A 17,959-nucleotide genomic window follows, 5' to 3' on the forward strand; every position below is an offset into this window, starting at 1 on the left:
ATGTAACATACTCAAGTAAAGCACAAATAACTCAACATTTTGTAAGTACAGTAAGTAAATGTACTTAATTACTTTCCACCACTGATGCTGTTGCCTGCTGCATAATGAATGGCAGCAGAGGAGATTTCTGATAATCTGGTGTTCCACAGAGCAGCCACCTCTGCTCCGCAGAGCAGCCACCTCTGTTTCTGATAATCTGGTGTTCCACAGAGCAGCCACCTCTGTTTCTGATAATCTGGTGTTCCACAGAGCAGCCACCTCTGCTCCGCAGAGCAGCCACCTCCTGTTTCTGATAATCTGGTGGTCCACAGAGCAGCCACCTCTGCTCCACAGAGCAGCCACCTCTGTTTCTGATAATCTGGTGTTCCACAGAGCAGCCACCTCTGTTCCACAGAACAGCCACCTCTGTTTCTGATAATCTGGTGTTCCACAGAGCAGCCACCTCTGTTCCACAGAACAGCCACCTCTGTTTCTGATAATCTGGTGTTCCACAGAGCAGCCACCTCTGCTCCACAGAGCAGCCACCTCTGTTTCTGATAATCTGGTGTTCCACAGAGCAGCCACCTCTGTTCCACAGAGCAGCCACCTCTGTTTCTGATAATCTGGTGTTCCACAGAGCAGCCACCTCTGTTCCACAGAACAGCCACCTCTGTTTCTGATAATCTGGTGTTCCACAGAGCAGCCACCTCTGTTCCACAGAGCAGCCACCTCTGTTTCTGATAATCTGGTGTTCCACAGAGCAGCCACCTCTGTTCCACAGAGCAGCCACCTCTGCCCGAGAGGAATGATGCCTCGTATATCCTCTATCGGGGACCCGTTTAGGAATAACCACTCCCTCTTTTCCTATCTGACAGTCAGAGATAGACCCCTGCTGCAATCAGTCTTTCGCTGCTATATCACACTCTCTATTCTGGGAGCTTTATCTCGTGTTATTTTAGGTGCATTTGTGCTATACGTCAGGGTTCACTACTTTTGGTATTTACTATTTTTAGAATCTTGTCTTTTCTTGGCCTGTTGACTGGAGTTGGTTGAGTTATATTTTTGAGCCCCTCCTATGCCGAGCTTTGTCTGTTTGTGTGTACTCCATAGCGATGATTTGATTGGCTGAGCACACCATAGCGATGATTTGATTGGCTGAACATTGTACGTATTGACTTGAGGATAAAAACGCCTCAAGTTGACTTGAGGATTCAAACGCCTCAAGTGATTAGCCTTGAGGACTTGAGGATAAAAAGTGAGGACAGAAATGTGAGGACGCCAATTGTGATTGGCCGGAATGTGATGATGTATGATAAGAGCGCCCCTCACTTCACATGGATGTGATTTTTTGTTTCTCTCTTTGTGTGGTTCTCACAGGTTCTCCTTCAAATGATTTCTATGTGGGACAAAGGAGATCAATGTATCTGCCCTGCTGTTTGAAGTATGGCTTTAACAAATGTTTGGTCTATCCTCTCTTTGTCTCCTGCTAGGCTTATGAGCTCTCCACGCTGACGGGAACCCAGGTTCTCCTATTGGTGGCCAGTGAAACGGGACACGTCTATACCTTTGCCACGCGCAAGCTCCAGCCCATGATAACTAGCGAGACGGGCAAAGCCCTGATCCAAACGTGCCTCAACTCCCCGGACTCGCCGCCTCGCAACGACCCGTCCACGGACCAGCGCATGAGCGCCACGGGATTCGAGGAGACGGACCTAACCTACCAGGTGTCCGAGTCAGAGAGCCTTGGGGACACTAAGGTGAGAGCCGCCTGAGTCTTGTAGCCAACACTGGAAAGCCTGAGACCGTTCTGTTATTGGTCATTAAAAAGGGGAACCCGTAATCGCCTATTTAGAAAGTGATTAGTATCACAAATATCACGAAATGCATTTTTTTGTTTCTTCTAATGAATCACTGAAAGTCTCCCTGTATGTTCAGGATTAATGGTACTTTCTCATGTCAAGAAACTTTTCGTTGTGTGAACGGTTGACTGTCTCATTCGAAAGGAAATGGTAATTGCAGCCTTGTGCCTTAACAATACTACACCACAGAGAGCCACAAAAGTCCTTCCAGAATAGGCCAAGGAAAGAACAAATCAAGTCAGCATCCAGCAGTGCAAATGCATTTTGCAATACACAAAGTTTGGCTTTTGGTTTGCCGCTTGTGGTTGGGCTTGATTGTGTAGTAAATCGTTTTTAATTGAGCCAAAACGTCTTGAGTATTCCTTCAGAGCGGGCCATAGAGTGAGGAAGTGGGAGCCAGGTAACCACATTATCCTCGTCGGGATGGATGAGAACTTCTCTTCACTTTACCTCCCTGACCTCTGGCCCAGAAAACCTTCTCCACGAAAATATAAATCAGCAGCCGGTCTGGCTCGTGTTAGGATGGAAAACATACAGCCTGCTGTATTCAATTCTCTGTTTACGTTTGATTGTAGGATTGAGCGGTCTTCTGTTCAGGATTATGTTCAAACGTGTTTGAGTTTCATTGTGCTTAACATCTTTTGGAAACTATTTGACTCTGTCTGTTAGTTCTGTATCATGTCGGTAAATGGTCATATGATTCATATCATAAGAAATGTGTTGGAGAGTAAACCAACTTAAATTCAATTCACCTAATTATTTGGAAAATGCCGTTTTTAAGTTGATATCTTATGACGAAAAAAATATAATTTCATTGGTTGTAAGATTATTACAAAAATAATAATGAATTAATATCAATATCTTTTGGCATGTTGTGGTAGTCGCTCATCTTACGGTGATCTGAATGTGCCAGTTTCGCTTAATTCTAAAGCCTGATTGACCTTTTGTCTTTTAAAGGTTTTTATTAGAGAGTTTGGACCCGTCCTCAGCAGACACACTTCATTATCCCACCTTCATGTAATCACGCGCTGCTAGCCTGAGGTTCCCTCCACTGTTTACATGGCTTTAAGTACGCCCCTTTGAAGACGCACACTTTGGGAGGCCTATTTGCTCACACACTGTTTGTACAAAGTCACTGTTGCTAACACGTACCATACACTGTCAGGGATGAGGACCAACCTTTACATTTTAAACTGTTCTCATGCCCACTCTACTCATTGATAAAAATTTGATTCTGCATCTATGGCCATATATGGTATGGTTTCCCTGCCTGCACTCTTGGCTGAGGCCCCTCACATTCCTTATAAGCTGCAGCTGTCTTTGGAGTCCTGTGATTGTTTTTTTCTTTTTTTTCTTCTCATTTGGTGATATGGACTGGAGGGGGGGAGGTATGGATGTACACATAGTGGGGGAGGAGAAGAGTGATATATTAAACGGGACAGTTGGAATGGAAACGTTTCACTGATCCTAAAGGTCCCCGTTTAGCTGGAGACCTCGTGTATGACTTTCTTTCTCGTGTGGGAGATCAGCCTGGGTCCCAAGCTCAATCCCTACAGAAGGAAACACTCAAAAATGTCACCGTGTGATCCATGTACAAGTATCAGCGCTGTTATGGTTACTAGCGTTTGTGTGTGCGGCAGGTGGGTTCGAGACGGGTCCTCAGGCGGCTCAGAGTTCAGCGGATCTTTTTCTTTGTCGCAGGTCCGTGCTTTTGGCTGCCGTTACTGTATGCCTCTCTCCTGTACTGTCTGGACACTATTCATCTGCCAAACAGTATGTCACGCATACAGTCCAAGCCAGTCTAAACATTTCATGTCCTGGGCTGGGCTGGGGGCTTGTGGAAGTGTTGGGGGAAGATCAGGAGAAGCAGAAGAGATGCTCGGCCCGGCTGATATATCGGTCTGGCTGGCCGATATATTGGTCATTATTTCACCCCTTCGGTATTGGCAGTTATGTGTCAACATTTTCAACCACTTTGTTCGAACCTGTCCGTCCGTTTGTTTTTAATTAATGTTCTCAAAGAGAAACTTTAATCTAGTGTAAGGTTTTCAAACTAGAGGTTCTGGCCAAGTAGAGCTAGGGTTAGAGACGGGGCCATAGTCCATATATGGAGATCTCTGTATCCTTAAGTCTGTGTCCCTTTTATGCATATCGGTTGGATCGGTGCTTCTGGACAACTGGAGATACAGTATATATATAATGTGCAATGCAATTGTGCATATATGGAGTAGACATATCACTCAGATTGGCGGTTCTGGACAACCACCTATCTGAAGGACTCAACGCTGGGCACCGCACTCCCTCGAGTCCTTGTCGATGCGTGTGCCGAGTTTGGAGTCGGTTGGTCCCATACAGCACCGTTTAGATGAGAGTTGTGACAACTCCGTTCACTTCATGGGGCTTCAGTCCAATGGCAGCTCTTCTACATAGACTTCTATTGACAAAGTGTGACAAAGTCCTGGTCCGGAAGTTGGCTGAATGCAGGCAGAATGCACTGGACTCGAGCAACAGGGATATTAAATCCCTTTATTTTAGATTGTGTTTTAGTAATAATAGTACAACATAAACATTACAGAGACTTTAGTTGTCACTGTACAATACTTTAAAGCAGTTGTCACTTTGCACACATGCCTAAAATGCTGATATTTGCGCAGCCCTCGTTGAAAACGATTTATTTCAAACTCCAGCTTGTCACACTTCAGGGCTGCTGGAACGGCGCTCGAGCGCTGTTTTCTTCCCCCTCAATGACGCCACTCTCCTAGTCTACACCACTCTGGTCCCATATATGCGCATGACCATACATGGACATATGGGTCTGATCTGTGGCTCTGGACAACCAGTATCAGGTTTGTTTATTGTTATGTCTAAGTCATAGTGACATGCCCTATATATGGGTTTATTTATGGTTATGTCTGAGACTCAGAGTCAGTCCATCTGCCGGCCAGCCCTCCCATTAGCCAATTTGAATATATTTGGATTGATTAGGATATGCTGCACTGTCGGGTCACCATTATTAAATGCACAAGTGAATACTGTTAGAACATAATCCGAATGGATCAAAGTTGATATTGTGACTTGATTTTATTGTCATTGACTTGCATGAGAGGGAGAGAGGTAGTGGAAGGTGGGGTTACAGTAGAGAGATGTTTATTCAAAGATGATCGTTAACTAGGCTTCCAGTTGCCAGAGTTACAACTGCAAGGCAATGGCGTCCCTGCAACCATGTTTGCATGGAGAAAGCTTAGCAATGAATGACGCAGCTTTTCATGGCTCTCTCCTCTCCTCTCTCTCTCTCTCTCTCTCTCGTCTATCCTTGCTGGTTTGGCTGTCAGGGCTGTTGCAGTTGTAATTATGGCGACGTTCATTTGTTTCCCACTGCTCGTTAGCACCGCTCACATTTCCTCACCACTGCAAACGGCGGGAGAATCCCCACTGACCATGCCGCCCGCCGCCGTACTGAGGCTGCCATGCTGACCAACCCGCCCACATGTTTGTTTTCCCTCCGCTCCGCTGCCAGTTTGGCAGCTCCTCGTATGATAAGGTGACATCATCGTTCAGAATGATGTAGTTCTGTTTCACTCCCCCAGAGGAATGAAGCCCATAGGTGAGTCTGAAAGGTTCTTTAGTTCTGTTTCACTCCCCCAGAGGAATGAAGCCCATAGGTGAGTCTGAAAGGTTCTTTAGTTCTGTTTCACTCCCCCAGAGGAATGAAGCCCATAGGTGAGTCTTTAGTTCTGTTTCACTCCCCCAGAGGAATGAAGCCCATAGGTGAGTCTTTAGTTCTGTTTCACTCCCCCAGAGGAATGAAGCCCATAGGTGAGTCTGACAGGTTCTTTAGTTCTGTTTCACTCCCCCAGAGGAATGAAGCCCATAGGTGAGTCTGAAAGGTTCTTTAGTTCTGTTTCACTCCCCCAGAGGAATGAAGCCCATAGGTGAGTCTGACAGGTTCTTTAGTTCTGTTTCACTCCCCCAGAGGAATGAAGCCCATAGGTGAGTCTTTAGTTCTGTTTAACTCCCCCAGAGGAATGAAGCCCATAGGTGAGTCTGACAGGTTCTTTAGTTCTGTTTCACTCCCCCAGAGGAATGAAGCCCATAGGTGAGTCTGACCGGTTCTTTAGTTCTGTTTCACTCCCCCAGAGGAATGAAGCCCATAGGTGAGTCTGACAGGTTCTTTAGTTCTGTTTCACTCCCCCAGAGGAATGAAGCCCATAGGTGAGTCTTTAGTTCTGTTTCACTCCCCCAGAGGAATGAAGCCCATAGGTGAGTCTTTAGTTCTGTTTCACTCCCCCAGAGGAATGAAGCCCATAGGTGAGTCTAAAGGTGTCATCCATTATGGCACGGCAGGCACGCTATCATATTTGATTTGAATAGTGTTGTTTTTGTTTGTTTTCTATTGAAGGGGATTTCTAGGTATTTGGCATCCCCAGACTGGAATATATTGCAGACTGTTACCCGGCCTGGGCCTAGAAAGTTTTGTTGGGGTGTTTTTGGATGCTTGGCTTGCACTGTACTTTGTTCTATGCTATACACAGGGGTATGGGGTGCCCAAAAGCTACCAGTTGATCACAAAGGCTGTGCAGGTAGATCACATGACATGCCCTAAAAATATTATTTAAATGTAAAAAAAAAGTCATCTGTCATTCTGCCACTTGTATTAATTGATTGATTGACATAAAAAAAGCTCAAACCGTGGCTCAAAGCTCAACCCCACAATTCAATGCAAGTATTTTATCCCAAACGTCAGTAGCATTACAAAGTTATATACAAGAAGAACCCTACCAATTCGAAAAGAAATCCCCTGTATTTCTTTTTAACTTCATAAAAGTGTGGGCACCTCTGCTATACACCATATCGTAATATTGTCATGTTTCATTGTCTGTTTACAGGTTGTTTTTATTTTCTGTGATGAAGCCTGTCTTGGTCAGGACTTTAATCTCGGTGGGACCTATTTTTGGTGGATTTTAATTTAACACAGCAGGCATTTACTGTGAACTGAAGTGCCACTGCTAGGTGACAAGTGAGCATCATCGACAATGAAAAGTGAATTTACACGCATGTATCCTTATCACCAGGTCGCTCCTAAATAGATTCTGGCGAGCGAGAGACAGAGGAGGAGACGGGCAAAGAGATGGAGGGGGGGCATAAGAGAGTTGAGTGACAGTCAGAGGAGGAAGGGAGTTGTGTGTGTGTGTGTGTGTGTGTGTGTGGGGGGGTAGGTAGGTAATGTGTCACCGTGCTAGAGGGGGGAGCGATGTTATGTCACCCCCTACCGCCCCCACCCCCTACCCTTATTTTACAGCGAGCAACTGGACAGGTCAGACGCCATTGGCTGCGACTCCTCCACTTGGGCTGCCTTGCCTTTTTTAGCAGTCCCAAATGGAGCTGCGAATTCCATGTTGCTGGCAGGGTGACAGACTGGGAGATGGGAGCCAGCAAATGGGGAGATTAGCCGAGGGGGGGCAACCACCAGTAGGCTGCACAATCGGGTGCTCCGACCAGCACCAGTACACGCCTGCCAGTTGTCACCTTCATGTTGGATGTCTGTAATCCCTCATGGATGATGTATGACTTCTCTCTATCTATCTCTCTCTATCGCTCTCTCTCTCACTCTATCTCTCTCTCTCTATCGCTCTCTCTCTCACTCTCTCTCTCTCTCTCTATCTCTCTCTCTCTCTCTCTCTCTCTCTCTATCGCTCTCTCTCTCACTCTATCTCTCTCTCTCTATCGCTCTCTCTCACGCTATCTCTCTCTCACTCTCTCTCTCTCTCTCTCTCTCTCTCTCTGTTGAATCATTCTGCTTTTGTAACTGTTACTGAACAGAAGGATAATAATGTAAGTCTTTGAGTCCTGTCAAGGTCTCTTTGTGCGCATCTGTCAAGATTCAAGATTCTTTATTGCCGTGTGTAACGAGGACAAAAAGTCACTAGTAGAACTACAAGTTATCTGACACTGTAAGATTTTAATTACTATGGTGGGTGGTGCAAAAAAAAACCTTATTATAAACCTTTTATGCTCCATACATACTGTACACTTGTCGGTATAGTGTACAAAAATGAGGCATTTGTCCTTCATAATAGGATTCTGAATGTTTTCTGTCAATGTGAGAAGGTCAAACTTGAAGAGTACCATCACACTGTGCTGTTGTGAATGATACGGATTAAAAGCAGGAGTACTGTAGACCCAAATCCTTTATTGTGTGTGTGTGTGTGTGTGTGTGTGTGTGTGTGTGTGTGTGTGTGTGTGTGTGTGTGTGTGTGTGTGTGTGTGTGTGTTAAATGATCTATGAAGCAGGAGGACTGTAGACCCACATCCTTTATGGAATACATTCAAGTGTGTGTGTGTGTGTGTGTGTGTTAACTTTTGTTGCCTCATTATACTAAAAGTGGCCGGCGTTTCTTGTGACCTTGCCTTGTTGTGACTGACTGACTAGTTGGGTTGACTGGAAGGGGGGGGGGGGGGGGGGGGGGGGTTATAATGGAAGAAAAGCTGAACTAGAATTCATAGTCTGAATCAAAAGACTCATGGGAGTCTTACGGTAGTAGTTTACTTATAATAAACCGGTTTTATACGTCTGGCACCTTTGGGATGCACAGTCTATAACAGTGGTTCCCAAACTTTTTAGCCCGTGATCCAAAAACGGAAATTAATTAATTAATTCCCGGGAGCCACACTAGTGTAAATGACGGATCTACAAGCTCACAACGTGGCGCGAAGCCATCATTTTCGAATGATTTATGGAATTTCTTACATTTTTAATTAAGTGAATTTTGGTTTAATTCGTGAAAGGTTTTGCTTTTTTGAGAGTGTTTTTTTTTAAATGTTTTGAAATAATGATAATTAAAAAGTTATAAAAACCAAATTTTAGGAAACACAAAATAAGGGGTGCTACTGCTACGTCACAACAAGAGACAAGCTCTGTTACAACAAACCCATGCGCAGGAAGTCATTTATTTTCTTTTTTTTTAAGCGGAGTTCGTGAAGGAATGCTTCGCCCCTCCTGGTGACTGCTATGTTTACTATGATCTGGCTTCTCTTTTGACTAAAAGCCAGAGCTGTTTATAGAGCGTCCATTGGAACAGGACAGACAGGAAGACAGGACAAACAAAGCAGTGGGCTCCGTGGCAGAGAGAGAGACCGATATGTGGGTCACAGAGATAGTGAGAACCTCACCAGGCCACTGCTCTTAGACTGCCAACGGAAAGCCCGTGGAATCGAACGGCCTACTTTTCAGTCGAACGCCTTCTAGTTCAGCCCGTTTGTTTCTGTGTACTTTGGAGTGTGTACCTGTCAGTATGAGTGGGTGCAGTCAGTGACGGCAGGCTGTCACTTATGTATTTATTTAGTGTAACAGAAAAGGCTCCTCCACGACAGTGGTTCCCCACATGTGTTAGCCGGTGACCCAAAAGAGAATTTTGATGTCTCCCCACGCCGGAACCCAAACTAGTGAAAATAGCTGATCTACAAGCTTACACCACGTCGCTCCGCGTCTTTACCACCCTGTCTGCTGTCGTTTCAGCTGGCGTCACGTGAAAGGGTTAAATCCCCTTCCTCGGTGCTCAGGTTTCCCTCCAGCTGTCTGCACCCTCAGCTGTTTGTACTCTCTCGCCCTTATCCTTTCCCCCTGTCGCATGTCCCCTGTCCCCGTCCTCCCTGTCCCCCCCTCCCCGTGACCACCCCACACAGCCTCGTCCCGCACGCTCTCGCTGTCCTGTGGTCAGTCGCACCGACGTATGGCACGAAGCGGACGAGCCTAGCGCTGATGTGTCTTTGAACCCATTAAGAACTGAGACCAGATTCTACAAATTAATTTCTTCCAAATCATGACCGGTTTTCTCGAAAAACTGTTTCATGTCTAGGAGCCCCAGAATGATATGTATTTTGGCCGCCGATGCCTATCTGAAAATAATAATGTTTGTTATTCCAGGGACACCCCCTCCCCCGCCCGGAAGCAATGATTTGTGTTAAAAACACTCGAAAGAGAATGAAAAAGAGAATATATGAAAGGGAATATATTCAAAGATTTGGGTCGCATATCAGCTACCAGCTTGCATATCTGCTATTTTTCAACAGCTAAAGTTTTAAAATAACGGTTAAAGTGGTTAAAAGATATAAGATGCGTCCTAAATAAGTTAAATAGTTTAACCACTTTTTCAATCTGGTATCTCTGTTCTTGCAGAAGGTTAGCCTGTTGTTATGATGACATGAACCAGAATAGGGACATGGGGTTAATTTGGTTAAGTGGTTAAACCCACCAGCGTTAGACACTGATGAGGTGGTGGTGGTGGGGGGGGGGGGGGCACTCGTTACATTTTTAGCACATTGTCCTCAGGTGCACTTTCACACTCTCAAACCAATGAATGGCTTTAACCCATTTAGACCTGAGGACAATTCTACAAATGTCTTCTAAATGCTAACCGTTTTCTGAAAAACCCATGTTTCTATGTCGGTGGTTTTCAAAATATTTCATGTCAATGACTCCAAAAATTATATGTTATTGGCCGCCGACCCCCATCTGAAAATATGTTGTTCCAGCCAGGGAACCCCCCGGAAGCAAAGATTTGAGTTTAAAACATTCGCTCTGAAATAATATATATTCAAATATTTGTGCCACATTTTCATGATTTTTCAAAAATAGCAGACCTACAAGCTCGTAACGCGGTGTTATGAGCTTGTAGATCTGCTATTTTTCAATAGCTAAAGCATGACATAATGCATAAAACACCAAAAGGGGTTCCCGGGTTAAATCAGAGACGCGGTTTGACCTGATGGTGTGACAACATGCCATCATGATTGTACTGTACCAACATGGAGTTTGTATTTGTCTGACTTGTAAAACTCATGAAGCCATCTCAAAATTAAATTTATAACTAGGGCTGTCAAACGATGATTTTTTTTAAAGAACAAAACGGAGATCCGGGCACACTTAAAGGTTAAAAAGGAGGAAAACTTTATTCAACCGACATGTTTCGACCTATACGGTCTTCATCAAGGCTACCGTATATATGTCGAAACATTGTCTGTTGAATAAAGTTTTCCTCCTTTTTAACCTTTAAGTGTGCCCGGATTTCCGTTTTGTTCTATAGATGTTATCCCGATTGATCCCAGGAGCACCTTTCTTTTTTTACTATTTTTACATTTTGTATACCGGCACACCTCCTGAGCACCTGGTTGCTTCCTTGCCTCTGATGAATTTTTTAATCGGATTAATCACAGTTTAAAAATGAATTAATCATGATTAATCACCATTTGAACTATATGCCATGTTTTTCTGTATATTGTTGGAATGAAAGGATAAATGACTGATGGCAGATATATACATTTAACATAAGTATGTAATATGTATCTTTTATTCTTTATAACAAATCCAGTGTGGCAGGATGGTATCTGTCAATCTCTCACCCCGTAAATTGTGCAGCCTTTTATGGCATTAACCAACATATGTTGGTTATTGCCATCCAGATAGGACAATACCTGTTAGCAGATGATGTTTCATGATTTGTAATCTGTGTCGGAACTTGCCCGATTATCTAATCATGTGGATTCTCTGTATCCACATGGGGAAGGCAGGCATGGCTCCCATGTGGACCTCCCACTTCATGTCATCTATGACATGTCTATGACCTATGGACTCCAAAGCTGGGCAGGGTCTTTAGCCCGGTAAGAGCCCCAGTGACTTAAACTTATACAATTAGTGTAAATCTGAAAATAAAACGAAAAATAGATTCACCACACACACGGTGTAACTCTGTCACTATTCAGTATCGCTCTTTACGTAAAAAGCAAAGTGTGACGGCGAGCCATTGGTCTGTCCTTGGCCCAACCTCCTGCAGCAGTCACACTGCTGTTTAACTAGAGAGAGGGGAAGAACCTTGGACTTGAATCCCCCTTCAGCTGGGCTGAACAGAAGGCAGGCGCTGACCTCCTGCTGCTCAATACTGTACAGTAACAGGCAGCTACAGCATGCTTTTGTACAGTAGCTTCTCTTCTGATTATGACACAATACAGTTGATTCCCTAGTGTTATTACCATTATTATAGGCTACGTCTTTGTCATTTCAACATCAGGAGGTGTGTGTGTATGTATGTTGAATTCAGTTGGTGAATGCACTGACTTTATAACAAAAAAAAATCATTCCTAAATATAACATTTTAAGCCATCAAACAGAATGATTGATAGGGCTTTATTTCTAAATAATAACAGTATGTTATTGGACGGCCTTATCGGACCAGACCATGTTGGATCCTCTACCTCTCACCCAGTCACATGTAATCAGTCACGTATAAAAACCAATAGTGGCGCTCCACTCCGCTCCACTGCAGCGCTGGGCGAGGCTCCCTTTTCCCCATTGAGACCTGAGACCACATTCTACAATGTCTTCTAAATCAAATCAAAGTTTTCTGAAAAACCTATGTTTCTATGTCAGTGGTTGTCAAACTATTTCATGTCAAGGAGCCCCAGAATTATCTGTAATTGGCCGCCGACCCCCATCTGACAGGGACCCCCCCCCCCCCCCCAGAAGCAAAGATATGAATTAAAAACATTTGCTGTGAAAGAATATATATTCAAAGATTTGGGCCACCTTTTCACGATTTTTCAAAAGTAGCAGATCTACAAGCTCATAGCCTGGCATTCAGTGCTGCGGGGTGTTGGGTGGGTGGATGTTGGAAGATGCTCTTTTGCCCTGCCTTTTCCAATTGTATTCTGCCATCACTGAAGTCTATCCTTGGAGTATAGTGAATGTACACAGAGAAAAGAGAATAAATTCTGGTGTCACGTGAAACGTCTATATATAAATATATATATATATATATGAGGCTATGTGTGTGTGTAGGAAGTTGGGAACAAGCAGCAGTGGGGGTTGTAGATGTGTATTCCAGTCCTTGCCTCAACGCCTACTTGCTCACACAGCCCACATACTCACCAGAACACATTGTGTGTTCTTCTCCTTCGCTCATTGCTCACTCAGATTTATATGTTTGAGTGGTGCTAGCCTCTCCCAACAGTGACTTTGTGTGTCTGTCTGAGCATGACCTATTGACCCCTAGTGAGTAGTAAGGAGGCGTCTTTACAACCATCCTGCTTAACTCTACTTGACTCCTGATTGGGACCAGCAAAAATCTTACAAGATTCTGAATCTGAATCTTGCCTCCTCCAAACAGTAAAACACTGACAAACTTGTCTGTCCACACTACTACTAGTAACTACTAATCAATATCATGATATTCGATATATTGCGATATTTCCGGGAGGACGATACAATATATTGCGGGAGGAAGTATCACAATATCGATATACTGGCACACCCCTATTAAATAGATTTAATATGATTTTTATGCATTATTATCTCTCGAACTACAGTGTAGCATCCACTTGGAGCCCAGTCTATGACGTCACTCATCTGTGAAGACAGTACTATGACATCTCATGAGACAGATAGTTGGATACACACAAGATTCCTGGAATTTACATACGGGAGAGATTCCTGGAACTCATAGTTAGTTACTGTAGGTGCAATACTGTTCTGGAGAACTGCAGTGTACTCATCATCACCACAAAGCTTCTATTAGAAGAACATGGTATCATACCATGCAAGGTTGAGACTGGCATGACCCTCCTGCTCCAGTGCACCGTTACGGGTGCACTGCCTGGCACTGCCTGCCCCTTTCCTGATGCTCTGCTCACATATCCGCTGCGTCCTCCAGCTCAGGGTAGCCGTCCATGCAATGCAGCATTTGCTTGCTCTGCTGGCGTTTGCAGCGACTTCTCCACCCTCATGTTGTTCCGCTGCCCGCTTGGCATGGCTATCTTTAGATGTGTTTGCATTGACAATAATATCCCAAACTAGTGACAATAGCAGATGTACAAGCTCGCTTGTAGATCGATCGGCTATTTTCTAATAATCTTTCATTTATTAATGACATTTTTTTGAAAAGGAAAAAACTTTATTTAATTATCCCAAAGTTTTCAGGAGTGTCCCGTTTTGTACAAAATGCTGCACATGTCCTGCTCATCCAGAATTCTATCCTCAGAGATGCTATGAGTGACCTGGCTCACAGACAAAAATGAAGAAAATTGTTGGAAAAAACAAAAAACATGTTTATTATATTACTCCAGAATTGATGCTACGTTTCAAGTGGGTACCTATTCTACCACCTGAGAAGGCTTCAGATCCTCATGATCCAGACCATTCTTACTGTCCACACTGAACATGATCCAATCAGATTTGTGTATTCAGACATTGCTAACCTACATGAGGCTTCAGTGTCCGTGTCTAGACTGACACACAGCTGTAGAGATTAGATTTGAATCGTATGTTGATGTTGAACCACAATGCTCACAATGTGTTGATGTAGATTGGCTATTTTAACTATTCAAAAAATGTTTTTCAAAATGGTAAAAAAGGCAAAGTAGGGATAAGGGCTTTAGCATGGACGAAAATAGAGCCCATAGTGAGTGTCTAGGGGGCTTTGTCAGAGTGAGAGTACATGCTGTCTATTGTGCCCATATATGGAGATCTCTAGTCTGTATCTGTCTGTCTACCTGTGTCCCATTTATGGAGATCCCTGATGTCATCATTAGTAATAGTATATTATGTGATACCATGCATATTGGCATTCCCATATATGGGCATATTGTTTGCATCGGTGGTTAATCTGGACAACTGGGTATCCATTTATGGACATATGCGTCTGCCGGGCGGTTCTGGACAACTACATATCCAAAAGATGAGATATCCCAGCTTTGTTTATGTTTTATCTGAGTCGTGAGTGACCGTGGTCCAATTTAATATAGGATAGCAATCTTTTTTTATTTTATTTTTTGTAACCACTTTTTCCCTACGGCAGCAGATGCAGCCATGCACACACAGCAACAACTTGCTCACCCGGAGCTGTTCTGATTTCAGTCATGGGTGGTTATTTTCTTCATCGGTTTAGCGCTTTTCGATATTTGCTTTAAACAACCACAGCGCGTGCGCGCGCGCTCACACACACACACACACACACACGCATTCATAGTTTCTGTAACGAAGATGTCTTCATATGAATTATAAGGCATCCCTGACAAAATGTGGACGATCATCACTTGAAGTGGTTAACAAAGAATACAAGTTAAAACGTATTTAAAATATAGGGAAAATAATTGGGATTCTAAATTAGCCTTACTGGCAGTGTGCACAAGAAAGTTGGCTCGCGTAGCCACTGCGTGGATATTAGTCTCGTCCCTCTCAGTGTTCCATTTCTTTCTGCAATGTCACACGCCATATTTGCATACTGGGCCCTGGTTGGTTTGGTTATATAGCTTGGTTCCAGAAGAATCTGGTTGGCTCGTCACCGCTTCGGCCGTGAAGTCCTCTTCTGCATTGCATTGAGAGGGGCCAGACTTAATCTGCCTGGGGAAATATGCAATGCATTGGCAAAGGCAGATGAAGGCTGCATGGCTATGCAAGGCTAGTACTGGCCTACTGCATACTGATTGCGAATGCAGTGAGCACTTACTATGAGACCTAGCAGATCATGTCTGTCTGTCTGTCTGTCTGTCTGTGTGTGTGTCCGTCTGTCCCGCTATCCAAATATGGAGTGTGTTGCATCAGTAATCACTCAGCTCCATATATGGGCACAAAAGGGGCCAGGTCCACTCAGCTCCATATATGGGCACAAAAGGGGCCAGTGATTTGTTTGTTGTGGACCTGGCCCCTTTTGTGCCCGTATATGGAGCTGATTGCGTTCGCTTCCCGCGTTCGCGCGTCTTACTCGTACTAAATGAGTATGGGTATTGGGTACAATTGTTTTGTGATGTCATGTCACACACGGTCGTCTATATTGATATAGAAAAAGGATATGTACAGGAAGGTTCTATTTATATGGATATCTGTACCATCCAGGTAATGGTCATTCCGACTACGTGGCTGTTGTGGTTAGGGACAGGGTTAGTAATGTGGTGAGTCGGAATAGCAGGCTTGTGTGTAACCCCTAGGTAACGTCTACCTGACAGTCTGTTTCCCAAACACTGGGTCGGGACCCATTTGTGGGTCGTGGATGCGGACATATTTTTATGGGTCTATATATAATTCAAAACATTTTCAAAAAACATTCCCTCAAGCTCTTCTTGCATGAAGAAATAGTAGTACCAGCTCACAGCGCTTCGCTTCGTGCCGCGTTGTGAACTTGTAGATCGGCTATTTTCACTTGCTGCTAGTATGCCAGACATCTAATCTCTCTTTTGGGTCACAGGCTAAACAGTTTTGGAACCACTGCTGTAACCCATGATAATTAAATTCAGGGCAAAGACCTTTTAGCAAGTGGGAGCAAAGTCGATGCTTGATGTTCAGGTGGAACGAGGGTGTGGTGATTAATCAGAACAATTAGGATTTAGTCTCACCACCTTTAAATAATTAAATTAAGCATCCCTGCAGTTGATAAACCTGTTTCAATAGGTCCTCTGGGGCTCCGTTGTGTAACAAAAGAACCAGGTTTTTCTTTTGTTGTTTGTGTATACATACAGCAAAGTATCAGTCGAGCTTAACTCGGTGTAAAAATTTACCTTTTTAAACATTTGGACCGGTTCTAAGACACTGGTCGTCAGTAGTTTGAACTGTGTTAACGTTGTTAAATAAAGACCTCACCGTTGCATCACTCCAGGGGTCAATGTCTGTTCCTTCAGCTCGGCACATTGTCCCTCTGGCTGACACATTCACAGTCCAAAGATTGTCTCTGCCATACATTGTTGTTGTTGTTGTTTTCTAAAATATGGGCACAAATTTAAGCACCTGCCTGTTTCCCTACCCTGTTTGTGTCATTTGAACAGTGGTGGCAAACTGCTTAAGTAAAAGTATCAATACTGCAATGTAGAACTATACTCTGTTGCAAGTAAAAGTCTGGAATTCAAAATGTACTTGAGTAGAAGTACAAAAGTATGGGCATCAAAATGTACTTGGAAGTACCAAAAGTAGAAAGTACTCATTGTGTGGAATATCCCATTTCAAGTTTTCAAACGTAGTGCAGTAAAAGTCCAAGATGTAGTGGAGTAGAAAGAAGTGAAAGTATTGGAAATTGGAAATACTCAAATAAATTACAGATACTTGTACAGTGCTTACTTAGTTACTTTCCACCGCTGCATTGGAATGGAATTGTATCTGGGTCAAATCTGGACTCTGTCAAAGCATTAATCTGTCCTTGAGAATGGCACAAGTATTAACCCCTGTCCTTCTCAGTCCTTTTTCTATACCGTGTGTAAACGCTGGCTTCAACTGCTCGTACAGGAAAGGCCTCATTGTTGTCTCCACCAGGCCCACGGCGTGGGGAGAGAGTATGTTTTGCACTCCGTCCGTGTGTGCGTGTCCGTGTGTCCGTCTGTTGTGAGACTGTAAATCTGGTATTTTGTCTACATATCTACTCGCGTGCGTGTGACTAAATAATGACTGCATTGGATGCATTGGAACACAGGTTATTTTTTGAGGGGCCCCTCCAATTGCATGGCTTTTGAAATGACATCTTATGGAAGCCATCGTTTGCCAGCCAAGTCTACAGACTTTTAATGTTTGTTTTTGGCACCAAATGATGACATGAGACGTCATGTGGCCAATATAAATATATCTTGTGACTGATTTCGTATTATACAATGACTCACTGCATTCATGTCTCCTAACGTATACAGTGTATTATACAATGACTCACTGCATTCATGTCTCCTAACGTATACAGTGTATTATACAATGACTCACTGCTTTCATGTCTCCTAACGTATACAGTGTATTATACAATGACTCACTGCATTCATGTCTCCTAATGTATATACTGTATTATACAATGACTCACTGCATTCATGTCTCCTAACGTATATAGTGTATTATACAATGACTCACTGCATTCATGTCTCCTAACGTATACAGTGGCAGTGAATCTGCATTGAATGAAAGTGACTGCCGTCACTGCCATATATACCGTACGCAGGCTTCTAAAAGTCAATTTATTTATTTTGGACATACAAGGTTTTCTACCCGACAACAGTGACATCGTCGCGTATAAAGCACTGAATTGCTCTGACAATAAACGTCTTGCCATATATGTTAATGGCAGGGTGGTAACTACAATTTAGGCATTTAGCAGACTCTCTTAATCCAG

The 17,959-nt window shown here is 43.7% G+C and overlaps 1 protein-coding gene across 9 annotated transcripts in view; it reads left to right on the forward strand.

The window, feature by feature from the left end:
* The window catches only part of LOC308327869 (serum response factor-like), a 42,037-nt gene that overhangs the window by 5,834 nt on the left and 18,244 nt on the right, over window positions 1-17,959 (forward strand). For 8 of the 9 annotated variants that reach the window (XM_080781446.1, XM_080781449.1, XM_080781443.1 and 5 more), the window contains exon 2: window positions 1,470-1,736. The exons of the other annotated variant lie outside the window; for it this stretch is intronic. In XM_080781446.1, the coding sequence (XP_080637572.1) occupies window positions 1,470-1,736 (267 nt within the window). The remainder of the gene's footprint in view (window positions 1-1,469; window positions 1,737-17,959) is intronic. 9 annotated transcript variants of the gene reach the window in all.

This window comes from Protomyctophum bolini (genome assembly GCF_963924005.1).
Source record: "Protomyctophum bolini genome assembly, chromosome: 14".
Taxonomy (NCBI): Eukaryota; Metazoa; Chordata; class Actinopteri; order Myctophiformes; family Myctophidae; genus Protomyctophum; species Protomyctophum bolini.